This window comes from Lycorma delicatula, chromosome 4 (assembly GCF_047948215.1).
Source record: "Lycorma delicatula isolate Av1 chromosome 4, ASM4794821v1, whole genome shotgun sequence".
Classification (NCBI taxonomy): Eukaryota; Metazoa; Arthropoda; class Insecta; order Hemiptera; family Fulgoridae; genus Lycorma; species Lycorma delicatula.
Genome location: NC_134458.1, coordinates 4683751 through 4706033, shown reverse-complemented (window position 1 = coordinate 4706033; position 22283 = coordinate 4683751). Strand labels below are relative to the sequence as shown.

General features: G+C 30.7%; 2 protein-coding genes across 4 annotated transcripts in view; one reads left to right on the top strand and one right to left on the bottom strand.

Moving 5' to 3' along the window:
* The window catches only part of LOC142323063 (cell adhesion molecule Dscam2-like), a 300598-nt gene that overhangs the window by 141741 nt on the left and 136574 nt on the right, over positions 1-22283 (top strand). Inside the window, exons 13-15 of the mRNA XM_075362191.1 lie at positions 4283-4402; positions 6052-6231; positions 14601-14748. Coding sequence (XP_075218306.1) covers positions 4283-4402; positions 6052-6231; positions 14601-14748 — 448 coding nt within the window. The remainder of the gene's footprint in view (positions 1-4282; positions 4403-6051; positions 6232-14600; positions 14749-22283) is intronic.
* Positions 1-22283, bottom strand: part of LOC142323062 (serine hydroxymethyltransferase, mitochondrial-like) — a 288888-nt gene that overhangs the window by 259875 nt on the left and 6730 nt on the right. The gene's annotated exons all lie outside the window — the stretch shown is intronic.

Sequence of the window (22283 nt, the reverse complement as noted above, 5' to 3'; positions counted from 1 at the left end):
CTACCTTAGAATCTGACCAAAAATGGATTGAATGAAATCTTATACCTAAAATACACTTAGACTTATTGAATAGATGAGACAACAAAGGAGCGGTGTTCAACTCAAGCCTTGGAATAGAGATTTGCTTGACAGGAGCAACTCTAGATTTTGAACACAACAAGTGGATTTCAATGTGTTCATTACTATCAACAGATCTGATAAAAAGACAAGCACCATATGCACTGCTACTTGCATCACAAAATCCATGTAATTGATACCTCTTACTGAAACTACTGATTTTAACTAATCTAGGAATCTTAAAATTACTTGACAGTTTGAGCTGAGAATATAGAGAACTCCATTTTTCAGCCAGAGGAGCAGAAAGAACTTCATCCCATTGAAGATTAGCACACCATAACTCTTGTATGAACAATTTAAATGGAAAGACTGTAGGAGCAAGTAGACCCAAAGGATAACACAAACAATGAAGAAATAATTGACAAAACAGAACGTTTAGAGTGAGAAGTATTATTATCCTTTGGCTTGATTTGATAAATGAAATTATCCTCTTGAATATAACCCGTGTTTTGATATTTTCATCCTTGTCTAATTTGATAAAGGAATTAGAATCATTAAACATACCAGGAACGTTTGAATGACATTTATGCAGAGAAAGTCCGTATTTGTTAAACAATAATGAAATATCATTGTATAATTCATTTAACTGATCGATGTTGTCACAACTAGTAAGCAAATCATCGACGTAAAAATCTTGCTTGATTGATCGGCAAGCTTGAGGAAAGGATGCTTGATTTTGGGTCGAAATTTCAATCAAACATCTCATAGCTAGAAAACTTGAAGGTGCTAAACCGTAAGTAACTGTTTGTAAATTGTATGGAATGATTGATGAGTTATTATTATCGTACCAGAGGATTCTTTGCAATGAAAAATCTTGAGAATTAATGCAAATTTGTCGATACATTTTTGGAATATCTCCTGATAGCACGTAGCTGAGTTCTAAAACGAATTATAATCGAAAATAAATCTTGTTGCACTACTGGACCTGTAGCAAGAATTGAATTGAGTGATTGGCCATTCGATGTTTTCCACTACCGTCAAATACTACTCTGGTTTTGGTAATGGTGGAAGATTCATAAAATACTGCGTGGTGGGGCAAATAAAACGTTTCAGCTGGAGCCTTACACCGAGATGAATCTACAGGTAGCATGTGATCTAATTCTTCATATTCCTTCATGAAATGGAAGTAATCTTCCTTAAGTTTAGCGTTTTTCTGGAATCTACGATGTAACAAAAAATAAACGATGCTTTGCATTTTCATACGAATCTCCTACTAAAGCACACTTTTCCTTACGAGGAAGAGATACAAAAATCTGCCTTTGTCATCACGAAAGGTATTTCGAAAGATATTTCAACGAAATGTTTTTCGCAGAAGGATTCCTCCTTGGTCGGTAAACGATCTTCAATCTCTTCAGATCTCCAAGATGACTCTAATTGAGAGGAAAGCTGTTCATTGCTAACAAAAAGTGATATTGAATCTGAATTATTTTTTCCGTTTACTAGATTTGGTAGGGATTTGATCAGAGACTATGAAACCAAGACGAGTTTCTTGAAGAATGGTATGATTAGAATTATGAGTTAATTGAACAGGCTTCAGTAGAGAATGATAGTATTGAGCGCCTATAAGAATATCGACTTGCCCAGGAACGTTAAAATTAGGATCGGCAAGAAAACGGTGACAAGGACCCAGTCGGTTACGTTTATAAAATCATTAGGTAACAAACCTGTAATAGATGGCAGTCTAAATATATGACATTTCAAATTAAAATGAAAGCTTTCATACCTAGAATTAATATTTAAATCAACACTTAACTTAAACTTAGTAACAACATTACTAATACCTGAGATCGGCATTAAAACAGGTTTTGTTTGAAGCCCAAGTTTAGCAGCAAACCTTTCCGTACAGAATGAAATCATCGAAGCGGAATCAAGTAAGACCCTGGTTTGGATGAAATTACCTTTTTTTATTTTTTACATTAACTACAGCTGTTGGAAGTAAACTTGTTAGGTTCTGATTTTAAAGTACAATATGAACTATTAGCCGGAGGAGCTTGATTCGGCTTGGAAGATTTAATTGCTGGCTTTTGCAGCGTTTTATCTAAATGAATTAGTGTATGATGCTTTCGTGAGCATTTTTTACATTTACGATTGCTTTGGAAATCTCTCACAATATGTTGTTTACTTAAACAATTAAGACATAATTTTTCCTGAAATACAAAATTTTTCCTTTCGTTAACATTGTAACTTAAAAATTTATCACATTGATACAATGTATGGTTGCCAGTTTTACATAATGCGCACATAAAATTATTAGAATTATTTACATAAAATATATTTTTAATAGAAGCAGGTTTTGAATAATCATATTTTTGTTGCTAAAGCCTACATTAGACGGCTGTACATTTTCATTACATTGAATTATGTCGGTGGAGTCAAGCAATTTACGCTTAGATTCTAAGAAACAAAAAAGTTGTTCTAACTTCGGGAATTCATTAGCTTCTAATGTTTGTTCCCAGTCTCTTAAATTATTCAAATTTAAATTTTGAGTAATTAATTGTATTACTCGTATAATAAACTCTAAATAATTAATACTTATATTCTTTAATGCATTAATGTTTGAATTAATTTGATCAATGAATTTAGATAAATTTTCAGAATTTTCCTTTTTTAATGGTTTTAAATTAATAATTTCTAAAGCATGTTTTGTGATGATGGAACACTCATAATTAATCAGGTTCAGTCCATAGCATACGCTGGAAAAATCAATCATTTTAACCGACTACATTCAGCCAGTTAGTAAGTTCAAATTAGTAAGTTTAGTGAAAATAACTTTTTTAAAGTTTTATTTTAAGTGTGATATACTCTAGGGTTTGAAAGGTCTCAGTTTGAATTAAAAACATTTAACTGTTAAAAAAAGTGATTATTATATTTTATGGTCATGTACTGCAGGATGTATGCCAAAATATGCATATTTCTTTCATTTTATGTATGATCTATTTCTATGTATACATGCACGTGCATGTTTCTACATATACACTACTCCTAATTAAAGAGGAGACAATGTGTAATATATTTCATGATGTAAAGAGGTTTCTTAACATGCTGTTTTACACTGAACAGAATATAATAACTTGTAAGGATGAATATTACCTCGATTTTGGTGGGCTGAGTTTACTGATATGTAACAGTATGTTCAGCTCAACCCAGCAGGTTGGTCTAGTGGTGAACTCGTCGTTGCAAATCAGCTGATTTCAAAGTTGAGATTTCTAAGGTTCAAATCCTAGTAAAGGCAATTACTTTTATATAGATTTGGATACTAGATCGTGGATACCGGTGTTCTTTAGTGGTTTGGTTTCAATTAATCACAACTTTCAGGAATTGTTAACCTGAGACTATAAAAGACTACACTCCATTTACATTCATACATATCATCCTCATTCATACTCTGAAGTAATATCTTATGATGGTTCCAGAGGCTAAACAGAAAAAGAAAGAACTATGTTCGGCTCAGTGAAAAGGTAGAGGAAAGATATTTTATTCCTCACTGTCACTAGTAAGTGTGGAATGAAAGGCTTGTTGCTGTTAGGAATTATAACCATTTAGTCACATCACCTATATATATCCAAATGAACATGTAAATTAAATTACATTTTTTCAATGCAATTTAATTAAATTTAAAAAAAGTAATTTTGTTTTTAATTTTTGTTATTTTAAGTTAATTACATTTTATTTGCAATTAAATTACATTCCAAATGGATTAAAAATACCAAACCACCAGATACAGTATAGAAAGAGGAAAGAACACTTAATAAAACAAGTGCTTCTGAGAAATGTTACCACCAATAGTGTAAAATCATTTCAAAAACACACACAAATTAAAAATGGTTATTAGTTAAAATTTAAATATCAGTCACTTTGATTTTTTCAGCATTTTTTAACTTCCTCTCTCTATCATGCATATAACACAATAGTTTAATCTTAATATTTTATAATACGTGTTTATAATATTTCATACAATATTAACAATTGGTTGTTCTCAAAAACCCTCAATTTATTAAATTAAGCTATTTTATTAATTTATTAATATTATTATAATGATTATTAATATTATACACTGTTTAAGCTAATATATATAAATGTGTGTGTGTGTGTGTGTGTGTACATATATGTATGTTTTCTTAAATTTAAATAAATTTTTTACAGATCTATTTTTTTTTTATTTTAGTTCCTCCGAGATGGGTATCAGAACCGCAAGACAGGAATGTCTCAAGAGGTGAAATGGTAGTCTTTCACTGCCAGGCTGATGGCTTTCCTGTACCGACACTTGTTTGGAAGAAGGTTGTAGGTATATGAAAATGATTTGAAACAGAAATATATATACTCATAATTGATACTGATATTTTAAATAACAAACATGCAAATGAACAACTATGATAGCAGAGGTAAATGAGTGATATTTTTAAATATCACAAACCATTTAACATTCCCTTAAATTATGAATTTTCCCTAAGTTATGAATTATGAACACTTCCCCTACTAAAAATAACATTCAAGATATCTATTGTTCTATAATAATAATTAAAAAATTAAATAATGAACTGTAAATAATAATCAGTTTTCTTCAATGCAGATTTACAACCTAAGCAATCTTCGGTGGAAGACACGCATGCACACATGTACACACCTAACAATCTGAGAATTAGAAGGGCTGTTCCTTTGGAAAGATTGAACGTGTTCTTGGGTGGATCTTTAATTTCTGCAAAAATAAAATTTGTTGTACTAAACGATTTAAGCTGATTAAAGCAAATCAATATCAATAATATGCTGTTCTCATCTGGTAAAAATCTTTGATGTATGTTGTATGCTAATGGGTACTTACTTCTTAGAGGAAATCTTGTCTATAAGTCTACAGTCGAGTAGTTTGTTTCACCTAAAAAACTATTCATTCTTTCTTATAATTCACCCTTTTTCCTGAACTTTGATCCTTTCTTCCTTATTTTTTGGCTCTGTAGGAATACGTTAGGCCATGCTAATCATGTCATGTCAGTCTAGGTTTGAGCTAAGAATTAAGATTTATAGAGCCAGTTCAGCTTTGAAATGATCTGGTGAGAGGATTGCCTCTGGACCTGTCACCAACATAAGTGAAAACACCCTGGTGTACATGAAGTGCACCCAAAGATAAAAGAAAAACATCAAACCAGTCATAGAAGTAGGTTTATGATTGTTCTTATGACACAAAGCAATTAGTGGGTTTCCATATGCGAGTTGCTTGAGAAGCACCAGAATTGGTCATGTTTAAATAACTTTGTTATTTAAGATGTTTACTATGGTACTGGAAGTGAAATATTAGTCTCAAATAGACCAAATAAGCTAACTGTAAAAGTTCAAGTTCAAGTTGTATGCCAACTTATCCAGCAACCAACCACCTTCCCAGGTAATAGATTGTCCTACCTTTCATCACTCGTACTACCTGTGTCACTATGTACTACCTTTCTGTCACTATTAGAGCTATAAAATTCAAAACCTGACCTTTGTACCTACCATAATTATAATTCCTGCACTGTAATTGCTGATCTTGCATTTGAGGTATGGGATTCACACACTGTACCAATAGTTCTTGGCAAAAAACCCTTAAAACTCTTGCTGGTCTATCTACTGGTCATGGACAATGTTATTCTTTTTTAAAGAGAGAAATTTTACATTTACAAAAATTTCATTCACTTATAAACATGAAAATTTTAAGAAACCTTGAGTCAAAATATTTCCGTCATAGTGTGTGTAAAAGTAATTAGTCATCAAATTCAGAATTATTTTCTATTTAGCAAATTGCTAATCTTGTGCAAAGTTCATGTCTTGCTGAATGTCTGTATGCAGAATATTTTGTTTTAAAATGTAGCTGCCTGAATTTAAATTCAATTAAGTTTATTGTTATTCTTTCAATAGCTAAATATTACAATACATAATGAGTTTTTAAGTGGATATTTGTGTTATTAGGTGGCCAGCGGTTGAATGGCTACCAAGACTTGAATTCAAGAAACCGAGGCCTGCAAGTCTCCCCTAATGGTACTTTGCTAATATCACAAGCACAACCTGAACATCAAGGCCAGTACTTGTGTGAAGCAACAAATGGCATTGGAGCTGGATTAAGCACCACTGTTACACTTGTTGTACTCAGTAAGTAGTGATCAAATTATTTACAATTCAGTTATAATATTACTTATTTAAATAAAAAAGCTATATATATATATATATATATATATATATATATTTTTTTTTTTTTTAATTCAAGTATTATACTCCTAGCAGCTGAATTTTGTAATCACTGAATTTGTTTAGCCTATACGTAATAAAAAAAAATAAATAAATTTACATATTTATGTATATATATATTTTTTCTAAAGTCAATCTTTTCAAGACCCATAACTGTCTGTACTAATATAATATTGTATATATAATCCAACTTGATCCACCTAAGTACAAAAATTATAAATTAAATAAGATGACAGTTACCTTATTTTTTCATATCTTACAATAACGCTTTTGTGGCAACCCATATCTTCAGTTGTAATTTACTTTTTGAGTGTTTATATCAAACTACATATTATACTCAAATACAAATAAATATATATACATTTTTTTTTAATAATATATGAAAAGTTTTTTTTATAAATTAAAATTGAAATTCAAGAGTTAAAATACAAAAATTCTTTAAAAATCACAAATTAAAAACTTTTTTAAAAATACATAAATTACAGAAATTAAAATTGTTTTTAATTATTAAAAACTACATATATAAAATTATGGTATCAGATTTGATAAAAGATTAAAATAAATAAAAGGATAAAATGTACCAAATATCTTGGCTAGCCAGTGTTAGTACTGTGTGGATATGAATTAAACTGGATTTATGCATTTTCATTATTTTTATCTGAAAAAGTGCTGCCATCTACTGCAGTCTTTATAAGTGGTCATCTTCATATATTCTGTCTGCAAGTTGATCAAGTTGAATTTCCTTTTATATTAATATATATAAAATTTCTCCAAAATATTTAAACTTTTATTATTATTATTATTATTATTTATACTATATTTAATAATAGTTGGAGATTGGAATGCAAGCATTGGAAAAGGTAAGGAAGGAAATATAGTGGGTGAATACGGGCTGGGCAAAAGGAATGAAAGAGGGGACCAAAACCTGAAGAAAAGGTGTCAGATGAATCGGTGGAATTTAGAGAAGCTTGAGGAAGAAGAGGTAAAGAAGATTTTTGAGAAGGACATCGCAAGCGGTCTGAGTAAAAAAGATAAGGTAGAAGATGTAGAAGAAGAATGGGAGAATGTTAAAAAGGAAATTCTTAAATCAGCAGAAGCAAACTTAAGCGGAATAAAGAGAACTGGTAGAAAACCTTGGGCTTCAGACGATATATTGCAGCTGATGGATGAACGTAGAAAATATAAGAATGCCAGTGATGGGGAAAGTAAAAGAAACTATCAGCAATTAAGAAATGCTATAAACAGGAAGTGCAAACTATCGAAAGAAAAGTGTTCAGTAATGGAGAGAGTAATGAACATTGGTAAAATAGACGGAGCATACAGGAAAGTTAAGGAAAATTTTGGGGTACATAAATTAAAATCTAATAATGTGTTAAACAAAGATGGTACACCAATATGTAATACGAAAGGTAAAGTTGATAGATGCGTGGAATATATTGAAGAGTTATACGGAGGAAATGGATTAGAAAATGGTGTTATAGAGGAAGAAGAGGAAGTTGAGGAGGATGAAATGGGAGAAACAATACTGAGATCTGAATTTAAGAGAGCATTAAAAGATTTAAATGGCAGAAAGGCTCCTGGAATAGACAGAATACCTGTAGAATTACTGCGCAGTGCAGGTGAGGAAGCGACTGATAGATTATACAAGCTGGTGTGCAATATTTATGAAAAGGGGGAATTTCCGTCAGACTTCAAAAAAAGTGTTATAGTCATGATACCAAAGAAAGCAGGGGCAGATAAATGTGAAGAATACAGAACAATTAGTTTGATTAGTCATGCATCAAAAATCTTAACTAGAATTCTATACAGAAGAATTGAGTGGAGAGTGGATGAAGTGTTAGGAGAAGACCAATTTGGTTTCAGGAAAAGTATAGGGACAAGGGAAGCAATTTTAGGCCTCAGATTAATAGTAGAAGGAAGATTAAAGAAAAACAGACCAACATACTTGGCGTTTATAGACCTAGAAAAGGCATTCGATAACATAGACTGGAATAAAATGTTCAGCATTTTAAAAAAATTAGGGTTCAAATACAGAGATAGAAGAACAATTGCTAACATGTACAGGAACCAAACAGCAACAGTAATAATTGAAGAACATAAGAAAGAAGCCGTAATAAGAAAGGGAGTCCGACAAGGATGTTCCCTATCTCCGTTACTTTTTAATCTTTACATGGAACTAGCAGTTAATGATGTTAAAGAACAATTTAGATTCGGAGTAACAGTACAAGGTGAAAAGATAAAGATGCTACGATTTGCTGATGATATAGTAATTCTAGCCGAGAGCAAAAGGATTTAGAAGAAACAATGAACGGCATAGATGAAGTCCTACGCAAGAACTATCGCATGAAAATAAACAAGAACAAAACAAAAGTAATGAAATGTAGTAGAAATAACAAAGATGGACCACTGAATGTGAAAATAGGAGGAGAAAATATTATGGAGGTAGAAGAATTTTGTTATTTGGGAAGTAGAATTACTAAAGATGGAAGAAGCAGGAGCGATATAAAATGCCGAATAGCACAAGCGAAACGAGCCTTCAGTCAGAAATATAATTTGTTTACATCAAAAATTAATTTAAATGTCAGGAAAAGATTTTTGAAAGTATATGTTTGGAGTGTCGCTTTATATGGAAGTGAAACTTGGACAATCGGAGTATCTGAGAAGAAAAGATTAGAAGCTTTTGAAATGTGGTGCTATAGGAGAATGTTAAAAATCAGATGGGTGGATAAAGTGACAAATGAAGAGGTATTGCGGCAAATAGATGAAGAAAGAAGCATTTGGAAAAATATACTTAAAAGAAGAGACAAACTTATAGGCCACATACTAAGGCATCCTGGAATAGTCGCTTAAAGGACAGGTAGAAGGAAAAAATTGTGTAGGCAGGCCACGTTTGGAATATGTAAAACAAATTGTTAGGGATGTAGGATGTAGAGGGTATACTGAAATGAAACAATTAGCACTAGATAGGGAATCTTGGAGAGCTGCATCAAACCAGTCAAATGACTGAAGACAAAAAAAAATACTATATTTCTTGATTTCCAATATTTCCAAATTAGTATGAATACCAGAAATAGAATGTTGTTAATGAGGTGGTCAGCAACATTAGATAAACCCAATTTACCATTTGTATAATGTCTAATATGTACAAGAAATCCAGTTTTAAAAAAATCGACTAGTTTTGCCTATATAACTGTGGTCACAGTCATTACATTTTATTTCATAAACTCCACACAAATTGTATTAATTATATGAATCAGTACGATTACCCATTTTTAAATATTTTATTAAGTGGTTATTTGTCTTGTATGCAGGTTAAAATTTACTTTTATCATAAACCTTAGTTACATTTTCAACAATGTTATCAGTATATAAATATTTTAAATATACATTGTCAATTTTTTGTGTGTTATTTATTGGTATTAGAGATGTAGTACTGTTAATTTTTGAATTTTGTTTTTATATATATTATCAATTAAAGAGTAACTAGAACCATTATGTATAGCAATTTGTTTTATAATATCTATTTCTCTCTTTAATTTATTTTTATTATAACGTGTATAATTAACTGCTCTATTAATCATGTTTGGATATGTATTAATTTTGTGTGACCAAGGATGATTTGAATATCTATGTATTGTGTTTTTATTGGTTATGGGTTTCCTACATACTGCCATTATAAATTATTATTATTAATTTTAATATTAGTATCTCAGTACATCTCAGTAATTTATTGTTCTATTTATATTTATTTCAAACTATTATAATACGAATTTAGTTTATTCAAAATTATTAGATATTCATTGTATATAACGGGATTGTAAATAACAAAAATATCATCGACTACCAAGTCCATAATAGGATATTATGTGTATGAATAATGCCATAAACAATTTTATTTTCAAAATCCAGTAAATAAATTTTAGACATGATAGCTGACAAGGAAAATAAAATAAGTAAGGTATTTTTCTGACTAAAATATTTGTCAGCAAATTTAAAGTAGTTTTGTTGACATACATTTTTAATTATAGTAATAATATTATTATCAACAAACAAAGGTTCTTTGTGATTGTATATTAATTTGTTTTTTATTATGCAAGTTGTTTTGTCTATGGGTATGCTAGGATACATTTTAATAATATTGTAGCTAACTATCCTAGTTTTTTCTCCAACAGTTAAGTCTTTTAATTTATTTACAAATTTAAACCATTTTTTACATTATAATTAAAATCTAATTTTATTTTTATCCAAGTATTTTATCTATTATTTTGGAAATAATATAAGATGGAGCAGTTGTAAAATTAATCAAAGGTGGCATAGGGATACCAGGTTTATGTATTTTTGGAAGTCCAGTTAATTTTGGTGCAATTGGTTCAAAAGGGTATAATCTGGAGTGATATTTTAAGTTATTGTTATAATTAAAACTATACCGGTATTTTGCTATTACACTTTTAGTTATTTTTAAAAATTTATTAGTGAAATCATTTATTTCTTTGAAATTATTTTCTAGTATGTATTTTTTCCTCAAATTAATATATTTTTTGGTATTCATGATTACAGGTGTATTGGTTTTATCTGATTTAAAATAATACAATTATTTTTATTTAATTTATTTTTCAAATGTTAAATTACATTTTTAATATTATTAAAAATTGGTTTGCAAGTTAAATTTTCACACTTAATTTCATGAATTTTTCTACTAATGATATTATGTAATTGTTCTTTGTCAATAGGATTTACTTTATTAATATTTATTTCAGAATCAACTACTATATTTTTAATAATATTATTCTTATCATTATCATTCAGATTAGATTTAAATGCATTAGCCACAATAAACTGTTCTATTCAAACCTGCATACAAGACCAATAACCATATAATAAAATATTTAAAAACAGTAATCGTACTGATTCATATAATTAATACAATTTGTGTGGAGTTTATGAAATAAAATGTAATGACTGTGACCACAGTTATATAGGCAAAACTAGTAGATATTTTAAAACTGGATTTCTTGAACATGTTAGACATTATAAAAATGGAAAATTGAGTTTATCTAATGTTGCTGACCACCTCATTAACGACATTCTATTTCTGGTATTCATACTAATTTGGAAATATTGGAAATCAAGAAATATAGTATAAATAATAATAATAATAAAAGTTTAAACATTTTGGAGAAATTTTATATATATATATATATATATATATATATATATATATATATATATATATATATATATAAAGGAAATTCAACTTGATCAACTTGCAGACAGAATATATGAAGATGACCACTTATAAAGACTGCAGTAGATGGCAGCACTTTTTCAGATAAAAATAATGAAAATGCATAAATCCAGTTTAATTCAAATCCACACAGTACTAACACTGGCTAGCCAAGATATTTGGTACATTTTATCCTTTTATTTATTTTAATCTTTTATCAAATCTGATATCATAATTTTATATATGTAGTTTTTAATAATTAAAAAAAAATTTTAATTTCTATAATTTATGTGTTTTTAAAAAAGTTTTTAATTTGTGATTTTTAAAGAATTTTTGTATTTTAACTCTTGAATTTCAATTTTAATTTATAAAAAAAAACCTTTTCATACATTATTTGTATTTGAGTATAATATGTAGTTTGATATAAACACTCAAAAAGTAAATTACAACTGAAAATGTGGGTTGCCACAAAAGCACTATTGTAAGACATGAAAAAATAAGGTAACTGTCATCTTATTTAATTTATAATTTCTGTACTTAGGTGGATCAAGCTGGATTATATATACTGTATATAATATATTAATATAATATACAAGTGTGTGTATATATATATATATATATATATATGATACATGAATATATATATATATATATATATATATATATATATATTCATGTATAAGTATAATGATATATAGTGTTTCTAAAATGGTGGGCTGGCTATACTTTTTCGGATTCTTCTTGCAAAACTAAACAAAAAATATTGTTAGGAAAAATGGCAATTTTTCCTTCGTTCTCCCCCAGTCTGCCAATTTTTTTTTTTTTTTATATAATTTATATCTCAAGTTCGGATAGACAAATCACATTAACATTTGGTAAGCGGCATGGTAATAAAGTTTTAAAATTAGAAAAAAATCAGGACTTAAATACCTTTGCAAATTACAAAATGGAGGCCATGTTATTTTTCAATCCATTATATCTCCATAAATATTAGTTTTATCAAAATTTACGTTAAGCCTTTTATTTTAAACAAAATTACATTTTATTTTTTTTAAATCGGTTAACAAATAGTCGAGTTATGGGAGAAAATTGATGTAATTTTGAGTCATAATCATTAGGTCTATTATTGTGAGAAAATTATTATTTTATTTGATAAAAATTTACAATACTAGAATTAACAATAAATAAAAACAATTAATGTTTCATCAAATTGAACATAAAGTGGAGGACATGAAAACAGACACTTAAGAAGCCCACAATTTTAGAAACACCTATATACAGAGTGTCCCATATAAAACGCAACCCATCAATCACTCATCCATGAAATTTCAAAAGTCAAGCTTACTCCCCTACTCGTTACTGAAATGGACTCGTCCAACATCTGAACATCGCGGCGACGCAGTAGAACACTACCGATAGTAACAACAATGCAATCATAACGTTCAGTGTATTGCTAGAGACAAGATGGTGTTTTCGCTGATGAACGTGTTTTCATTATTGAGTCGTACTTCAGTACGAAATCAGTGGTTGCAGTGCAAGATTTGTTTCGCCATAAGTATCCAGATAAACCAGCTCCTAACAAAAAATCAGTATTAAGGTTAGTCGCAAAATTTAGAGAGACCGGTTCTGTTAATAACAAGGAACACAAAAGATCTGCGTCAGTGTCGAATACAGATACAGTCACTGAAATCAAAGACCGATTACTCGCCTCGCCAAATAAATCGATCAGACGTTTGTCTGCTGAAATTAATTTATCTAAATCAACTGTTCATCGGGCGACCAAACGATTACAATTACGACCTTATCGAATTCAAACGGTTCATCGACTTCTTCAGCCCGACAAAAAAAAAAACGGCTACAATATTGTCAACGGTTCCGTCGATTTCTGCGCGAGGGAATTAATGTTATGGATTCGTTAATTTTCACAGATGAAGCACGGTTTCATTTGGATGGCTACGTAAACAGCCAAAACAGTAGAATTTGGAGTGCTGAAAATCCCCACGTTTATCACGAAAAACAATTACACCCGCAGAAGTTGGGCGTGTGGTGCGCGATATCGCGGAAGAAAATAATCGGTCCTATTTTTTTCGAGTACACCATTAATGCAGAACGATATCAGGATATTTTATTTCAGTTCATCGCACTCTTGGAAGAGGAAGACGGACACTGCTGGCTACAACATGACGGTGCGACATCGCACTACGCAGGTTCAACTTCTGATTTCGTCGAGGAATTCTTTGGTAATCGTGTTATCGGTCGAGGCTTGTGGCCACCAAGATCTCCAGATTTGACTGCGGCGGATTTTTTTCTACGGGGTTACCTCAAAGAAAAAGCCTACAGCAACAAACCACGAACACTTGAACAATTGAAAGTCAATATTGAACAAGCTGTATTAAATATCCAGCCACAAACTTTGAAAAAAGTTGCAAGAAACGCTGTAAAAAAAATTGAAGCTTGTATTCAAGAAGATGGCGGCCACTTCCAACATTTACTTTAAATGTAAGGTAATGGATAGTAATAATAAAAATTGCATTTTTATTTACACATGCCTTTTTATTATTTCAATACCTACCAATATAAGGTTGGATTGCGTTTTATATGGGACACTCTGTATATATTTATTAGTAATTATTGTATAATAATTTGAAATGAACAAAAAAAAATTGAAATAAATTCTATTATGAATATATAAATAAAATCAATTACAAAATTACTATATATAAACAAAATTTATTTTATTCTAAAAGTTACTATTTATTGTTATACTTGTGGCACCCAGCATTTTTATCTTTGAATATGGATCTACATTTTACATTGGTGTTCTTATTGAAAGACAGTTCTAAAACCTCAATTTTATAAAATACTACAACTCTTTTTTTTTGTTTGTAATTATTATAAAAATAAACTTGCCTAATGTATCATCTTAAAATTATTGATTGTATCTCTCATGCAGATATAGTTTTACATTTGATTTTGGCTTGTTGATTAAATAGTAAGATTAAATTTCATCACCACTGAAGTAGTTTATTAACCACAAATTTATTTTCAGTTCCTCCAGAATTTGAAGTTAAATCGGCACAAGTGAGTGTGAGAAGAGGCTTATCTCAAACTTTAAAGTGTCAAGCAGCAGGTGACCAACCTATGAGTATTACATGGCAAAGAAATGGATCACAGACACCTGTACAGTTCAATCCTCGGTAATTCATTACTGTTTATTTATTTATAAATGTTAAATCTGTGTGGTCTGTAACCTAAACAAAAGGTATAAATAGGTACTTTTATTAATTCTTTGTTATATTGCACACGCAATTTTTTTTATGTTTTCACCTACAATTCTGAAATGTAAATATTTGAATATATTAAAATTTTATAAATCACTTTTTTACACAATATAAAATTTGAAACAATTTATTTTGCAGTTTTTGAAATAAAAAAATCATTTTTCAATAGAATTCTCAGAAAAATTTTGCCTAGAAACAATTTATTCCATCAACAGTCCCAGATCGAAATTCTTGTAAACATAATTTTTGAAAAATCCGATTGATTATTTTAAAAATGACTTACGGTAGCAAAAAATTGTGCGTGCATGTGTGTGTGTGCTCGCGCGTGCGCGTGTAGACATACGTTAATATAACCAAAAAGAATTCTCTAAAATATGTGCCCTGAAATGCTTTGTTTTCAAGTTATGGGTAGCAAAATATTTTGCCTTGATTTCTGCTTCAATACTAATTATTAATTTTTATTGAAATAAAAGTTTTAACAAAAACATAAACAGATAAAATGTAATTGTTAATCTGTTCAGATTTAATTTTTTATCTATTTTGAGATTGATAGTTAAATTTTTTTTACTAATTTTTAGCATTATGAAAAAGAATTTTGTGTTTTGGTCTGTTTTGTTTTGAACTGAAATCAAATTTCTGAAACTTGTATTTGTTTTCTAGTGTCTATTGACAAGAATTCTTTCTCTGAATTAAATTCTCTACAAATTTTGTTAGAAATTTTTATTTGTTTGTTGGCAATTTAATAAAATTTTCTTTGGTTTGATTGTACTGGTGAGAAGCAGAAGGATTAAAGATGAGGTTAACATAAAATCTACAAGCTTTTTCAAGTATATGTTAAATCCTTTTTGAAGGATTCCAATGGAGATCAGTCAGTTAAAATTCACAATACAGTTATTACGGATGCTAAAGTGAAGAATTTGAAAAGTACTTCCAATCAGTCTACCAACCTGTAAACAAGAATAGATGCATTTTGTATAATTTAGATGACTTTCGCATTACAGATGAGATAGGCATCCCTGATGTTACTGAACACAAAACAAAATCTTGAATTGTTCTGAAAAGCTCAGAAAGTGTTGTGTAGTTGGTAGCATTGGCATCACTCCTTTTATTGTGAAAGGAATTGCAGAGCTGATATTATCAGTTTTAAATTGCAGTTTAAATCTATTTCATGTTCTAGTGTTTCTCCTGATTGTTGGAAGAACATATTCATTTTATTTGTGCCTAAGAAACGAGATCTGCATGAAATCTCCTGTTATAGACCAGTGTCGGTTTTTTGATGGCTAAGGTAGGTTTTTGGTATTGATCACCTCTGCTTTTGATACAGTTCTTTATGATATCCTGTTGCATAAATTGGAATATTACACTGTGAAGAATGAGAAATGAGATGAAAATTTGCATTTATTTTTATTTGCCATCTTTATTAATTAATGATAACAAAGATTATATTAATTTTAAGAACATTAAATTTGTCGATGATGTCAAAATATGTGGAAAAGTTAATTCTCTTATAGAGACTTTTAGCCCTTCAGAGGGATATTGATAGGATTCATTAGTGGTTGATTAATAATGAAGAGCCTTTGAAACTTGATAAAACTATAGTTACAACTTATACTAGGAAGACACTATAAGTTAAAAACTAGTACGAGAGGTGGATAAAAAATAAGTTACTCCCTTGCCATGTTCTTGAACTGAAAGGGATATATTAATGTCTTCTGGTAGTAGCACCGGTTGTGTTGTTGTCTTCGCACTACCCCAGCAGCAATTTTGTATGGCATTCAGTTCGTGTGTAGTGTCATCAACAACATGGCGTGTCCTCTAGAGGTTTTGTTCAGCATAGAGTTGTGTTCAGTAATCCGATTTTGTAAAAAATTACAATTGTTGTAAAATTCATCGCCAAACTGTTGAGATATAGAGTGAGAATGCAATGTTATGCCCCATGATCACACAATGGTACCGGTGTTCAGAAACAGAAGCACAAATGTGAGTGACAAACTGCATGCTAGGTGTCCTTGAACTGCAAACACGACGGGTAACGTGAATGCATGAATGAAATGATCTTGAGTAACCGGCACATTAAAATTAAGAGAGATTGCAAGTGAACTTAACATCAGTTATGGTAGTGTGTTTGTGATTATTCACAATCAGCTTGGTTACCATGAGATGTGTGCACGATGGTGCCACATCTGTTGATCGGCAACCACAAACATCAACGTTTTATGTTTGCTCTTTCTTTTCTTCAATGTTAATCCAGGACTGGTCCACAGTTTTTGAAACAAATCATCACAGGGGATGAGAGCTGGGTGCTTCATTACACTCCTGAGACTAAACGAGCATCACATGAATAGAGACACAAAAATTCACCCCAGCCAAAAAAAGTAAAAACATCCCAACATGTTTGAAAAGTTATGCTGATAGTCTTTTTCGATTGTGAGGGAGTTTTTTTACAGTGAATTTATGCCCTAAGGAACAACAATCAATCCTGAATCTTATTTTGAGACTTTAAAAAGATTGCATAAAGCCATTAAAGATCGAAGACCCAAAAGATTGAATGATGGGGGTCGGTTTTCCTCACGACAATCTTCTCCTCATTCATCTCATGCGACAAAGGAGTTACTGCAAAAATTCAAGTGGGAAGTGTGGTCTCATCCGCCTTACAGCCCTGACCAAGCACCCTGCAACTATCACCAGTTTGGTCTTCTCAAGTGAGACCTAGGAGGGAAGCGATTCATTAAAGATGATAAACTGAAAGAAGCGGTCCTTAAATGGTTGAAGGAAATTGGATGAAATTTTTATGACATTTGAATTGAAAAACTTGTTACAAGGTATGAAAAGTGTTTAGAAAAACTTGGAGATTATGTCGAAAGATAGATAAAAATATGTAGTTTTTTGTTCAATAAAAAAAATATTGTTGTATAAATATGTGTTTGTTTCATAGAGGGGATGTAACTTACTTTTAGATCATCCGTCATATATGTTAAATACTCAATAAATCCTAATAGATCTATGATTAAAATCACCTTAGATGCTAATCTTTTATTTACACATGTAAATATTATAACATCCAAAGCACAAAAGGAATCTTGGGTTGATTTTATAGGTGAGTAGACACTTTCAGCAGATTTGTATTATTCAGTACCACTACCAAACACTGGTCAGATTGATAGTGCTGTTTTACAATCTGGTACTAAAATTGGGAGGTTATTATTGATGCATTACAGAAGTTCCTTTGGTGTTTACGACAGAGAGGAGTGATTGTGCATAAGAATTCTTATGAAGCAAAATATAATATTTTTGACATTTTGTCCTTGGAGACAAGAAGAAAAATACGTAATATAATATTTATGTATAAAGCAATACACGGATACATTGATGTTAACATCTCTAGTGTAGGAATTGGAATTCCTTATGTTAATAGTAGGAGGCATAAGTTATAAGAGTAAATGTCAGCGAGGTATACTGTTGCCATTGGCCAGATGTATTGAAAGCCTTAATTTTACTAATGAAAGTGCGCTGGACATTTTTAATTTAAAAGTTAAATTTTTTAAAAGGATAGCTGGGAAATATTTTAATGTTTTTATTGATGTATTGTAATGGATAATACCTTCATGTTTCTTCTGAATATAATGTTTTTTTTTTTTATAATTGTGTGGTAATACTTTAAGGAAATGAACTGTTAGAATTTTTTATTATAGGTGTTTTTTTCCTGACCAAATATCCATATTTTTGTACTAGGGAATTTGGTTATAAACAATATAGAGTATTGATTTCCTTTATGGATAGTAATATTTAAAATTTTTACCATTCCAGGTACCCTGTAGGTTCATGAAGCATATTAAGGTTTTATTATTTTTCTGCTACATGTCTGTAACTAGATTTATTAACTAGGTCTTCTTTGCTTCCCTATACAGATGGGTATCTTCATGGGGATTGAGGGTGAGTAGAAGAGGTGAGAAGAGGCCATCTGTTAAAAAAAAAGTTATTATTATTTTGAGATTTCTCACCGTAATAGTTATTCAGATCATGTGACGGGTATGCACCAAGTCACACCTTCTATCGGAGGAACTTCCTGAGTCTTGCAGTTGTTTTTAAAATTATGGCTTTCTATATGTAGGCATGAGTATGTATTGGGAAATCTAATTTCTTTAGGCATTGTGTCATTTTTGCTGTTATGCCTGTGACTGATATTATGATTGGTACTATTGTTATTAAGTTATGTTTGCAGATTTCTTTCAGCTCTATTGTAAGAGGAGAATATTTTTCTATTTTCTCTCTTTTAATATTAAATTACTGTCATTCAGTACAGCAATACCTATTATGTATGCATGTTCTGATTTCTTAATCAATATGATGTCTGGTCTATTGCATGTAACTGTTTTGTCTATGTAAGTATTGATCTGTCCCAGTATAGTTTGTAATTTGCATTCTCTAGTACACTTTCAGGTATGTATTTGTAGTATGTGTGTTGCGATAAATCCATATTTAACTGCAAATTCTTTGTGGATTATTTTCGCTGCTTTGATGTGTCTTTCAGTGTATCCTGTTCCAACAAGTATTTTACAACCACTTGTCATATGTTCAATAGTTTCTTTGAATTGTAGACATTTTCTGCATGTATCTGTTTCTATGTTCTCATTCATGATATATTTTCTGTAGTTTTTCATGGCTATTACTTTAACTTGTATGGCTAGTGCAAATCCTTCAGTTTATGGGAATAGTTGTCATACTGTGAGCCATTTATATGATAATGTTCGGTCTATGTTTGATCTTGCATAATGTTGTAGTGATTACCATGAAGTGTTTTTCATGCCTGTGCTTCTTTCTTGTGTTGTACTGTGGTTGTATGTGTGTGTGTCCTTTTGTTGTAGACTGAACGGTGTATTTGCATGTCTGCTTTGTGGAGTGATGTGTTTTTGTTCCTGAAATATGATCTTAGATTTTCTATTTGTTTGTGGTGTAATATTTTTGGTCTGTGAGTCCTGTTCCTCTTTCTTTCCAGCTAACTGTAACTCTTTCAATACACGAGTTTGGATGTAATTTACGACTGTCTATTAGTTTAGTCCTGTTGAGCATGTTTCGATCTTCCAGGTCTGTGACTGAACATTTAATTATGCCAAAGGAGTATGTTAAAAATTGGGACTGCATATGTATTTTTTGCTTTGATGATATTTTTTTGCGTACTCCAGTTGGTCTAGTCCAGGGGTTGGCTGGCAACCTTTTGAGTCGGAAGAGTAAAAAATTACAATTTACAAAATTTCAAAGTTTTTAAAGAGCTATAAAATTTTTTCGAAAATTTGTTTATTAAATAACAATTTATAGGTACTTACACTTATAATTATTTTAACGCTAATTTTTAAATAATAAAAGCTATAAAATAGGCAATTTATTAAATATATATTTTAATAAAAACACTTTCGTGGTAATATCCAACAGTAGTATTTTGTTTCTTTTTTGACAATTCTTATTGACCTCAAAAAAGTAGCTAGGTATCTTATTTGGAAAAAAATATGTATAACATGTATTTTAAAAATATAATACTTATTATGTTACCTATCTTTACTTCGGTTTTTTTATTGTTATTATATATATGTACATACATAACTTTGAGAAGATAATTCGCTTCTAACTCTTTTACTTGAAACAACAAACTATACGTCATAGCCAAAGCACTGGTGAAGACGCCAAATTGTCTTGCGTCGAAAGCGAATTAAAACCTACATAGAAACATCCGACGACGGCGTCATTCGAGAGCTTCTGACGGACTGACGACGCGTATCACGGCGGAGGGGTGCGGTGAAAAGCGAGTACAAGTGGCAAAGAGATAGAATCGGTGCCTAATCCTTGTTAATCGATTCAGAACGATCTTTAAATGTTTTTTTTTTATAAAATAAATAATATTTGCATATGGAACTAAAGAGCCGCAGCTTCACATCCAAAGAGCCGCATGTGGCTCGCGAGCCGCAGGTTGCCAACCCCGGGTGTAATCTATGTCTGTATGTCTTTTTGAGCCATTCTTTGATGTTTTTGTGATTTATGCTTGTATTTTATTCAAAGCAGGGAGATTTGTGTTTCCTTTGGTTTCATGCGTTCAAATGTATCATTGTTGAGTATTTCTGTTGTCTCAATTTGTCTGGATTTTCCTTTGATAACGTGAAGTAATTTGCATTTCTTAATACTGAATTTCATTCATATGTCTTGTGTGAACTCTTCTACTATTTTCAGTAGTGACTGCATTTGTTCTCTGCTTTCTGCATATAACTTAATATCATCCATGTACAGTAAGTGGTTTATTGTGTGTTGTGAAGTGTTTTGATGGTTTACTGTGTTTTGCGAAATGTTCTGATGTTTTATTTTGAAGCCAAAAATGTGTTGCTTAGTATATTTAAAAGAGGACTGAGACATAGGCAAAACCACAACTTTCACTGAGGGGGTTACCCTGGAATATTCCTCTGTTGACCTTGTTGTCTGATTCACATTTCTTGTTGATCTGTTTAAATGCACAACACACATTAATCCACATTTGCATGATTGTAAAAAGTATTGTAGATATGGATCGATTTTGTAGATTTCCAAAGTTTTCAGTAGCGAGTAGCAATACAGAATGGAATCAAATGCTTTTTTGTAATCTATGTTTTCATTCATTCATTGTGTTCTGCCAATGAGGCAGGTCTTGCCATGGCTGCTCTCCACTTGTTCCTTTCCTGTGCAAGTGTTTTTGTTTCCAGATATTTCCTCTTTCCACAACCCCATCAATCAACTGAAATCTTCTTCCCCCTCCTCTCTTTCCATTTACAAATTCTTCAACTGCATCTATTATTAAACACTTTCTTCTCAAACAGTGTCCTAGCCAGTTCCTTTTTCTGCCTAAAATGGTATTTAACATATTCATCTCTCTTCTACTCTTCTCAACACCTAATTTGTTACTCTATCCTGCCGACAGACATTTACCACTGGTAATCTATGTAGCAAGTAGTTATATATTTTATTGTATTTTATTGCTTATTTCATAATTATGCTATCAATTATTATTTTTTCTTTGCATCCTTAACTACTTTTTTGACATCCTTTTTTTCTTTGGTAAATATGTTAGTTTGTGTCAAATATTTGTCTATCTAATGTGTGACTATGGCTGTAATAAGCTGGATTTTGGGTTTCTTGGTTTTTTGGTATGATGAATGTTCTTCCTTGTGTTAAGAAATGTGGCTTTTTAATGATTTTGTTGATTTCTTTTGCTAGGCGTGTGTGTGTGTGTGTATAGTGAAGTGAATTGCTTATACCAGAAATTATGTATGTGATCTGTTCCAGGCGCTTTCCAATTGTCTGTTTTTTTGAGTAGTTTCAGTTCTTTTACTGTAATTTTACGGTCTGTTTGTTGAGGTATATTTTTATGTCTGTTCTGTTCTTCTGTAATCCATGGGGGTATTTCTTTATGATGTCTTGGTTGTGACCATATA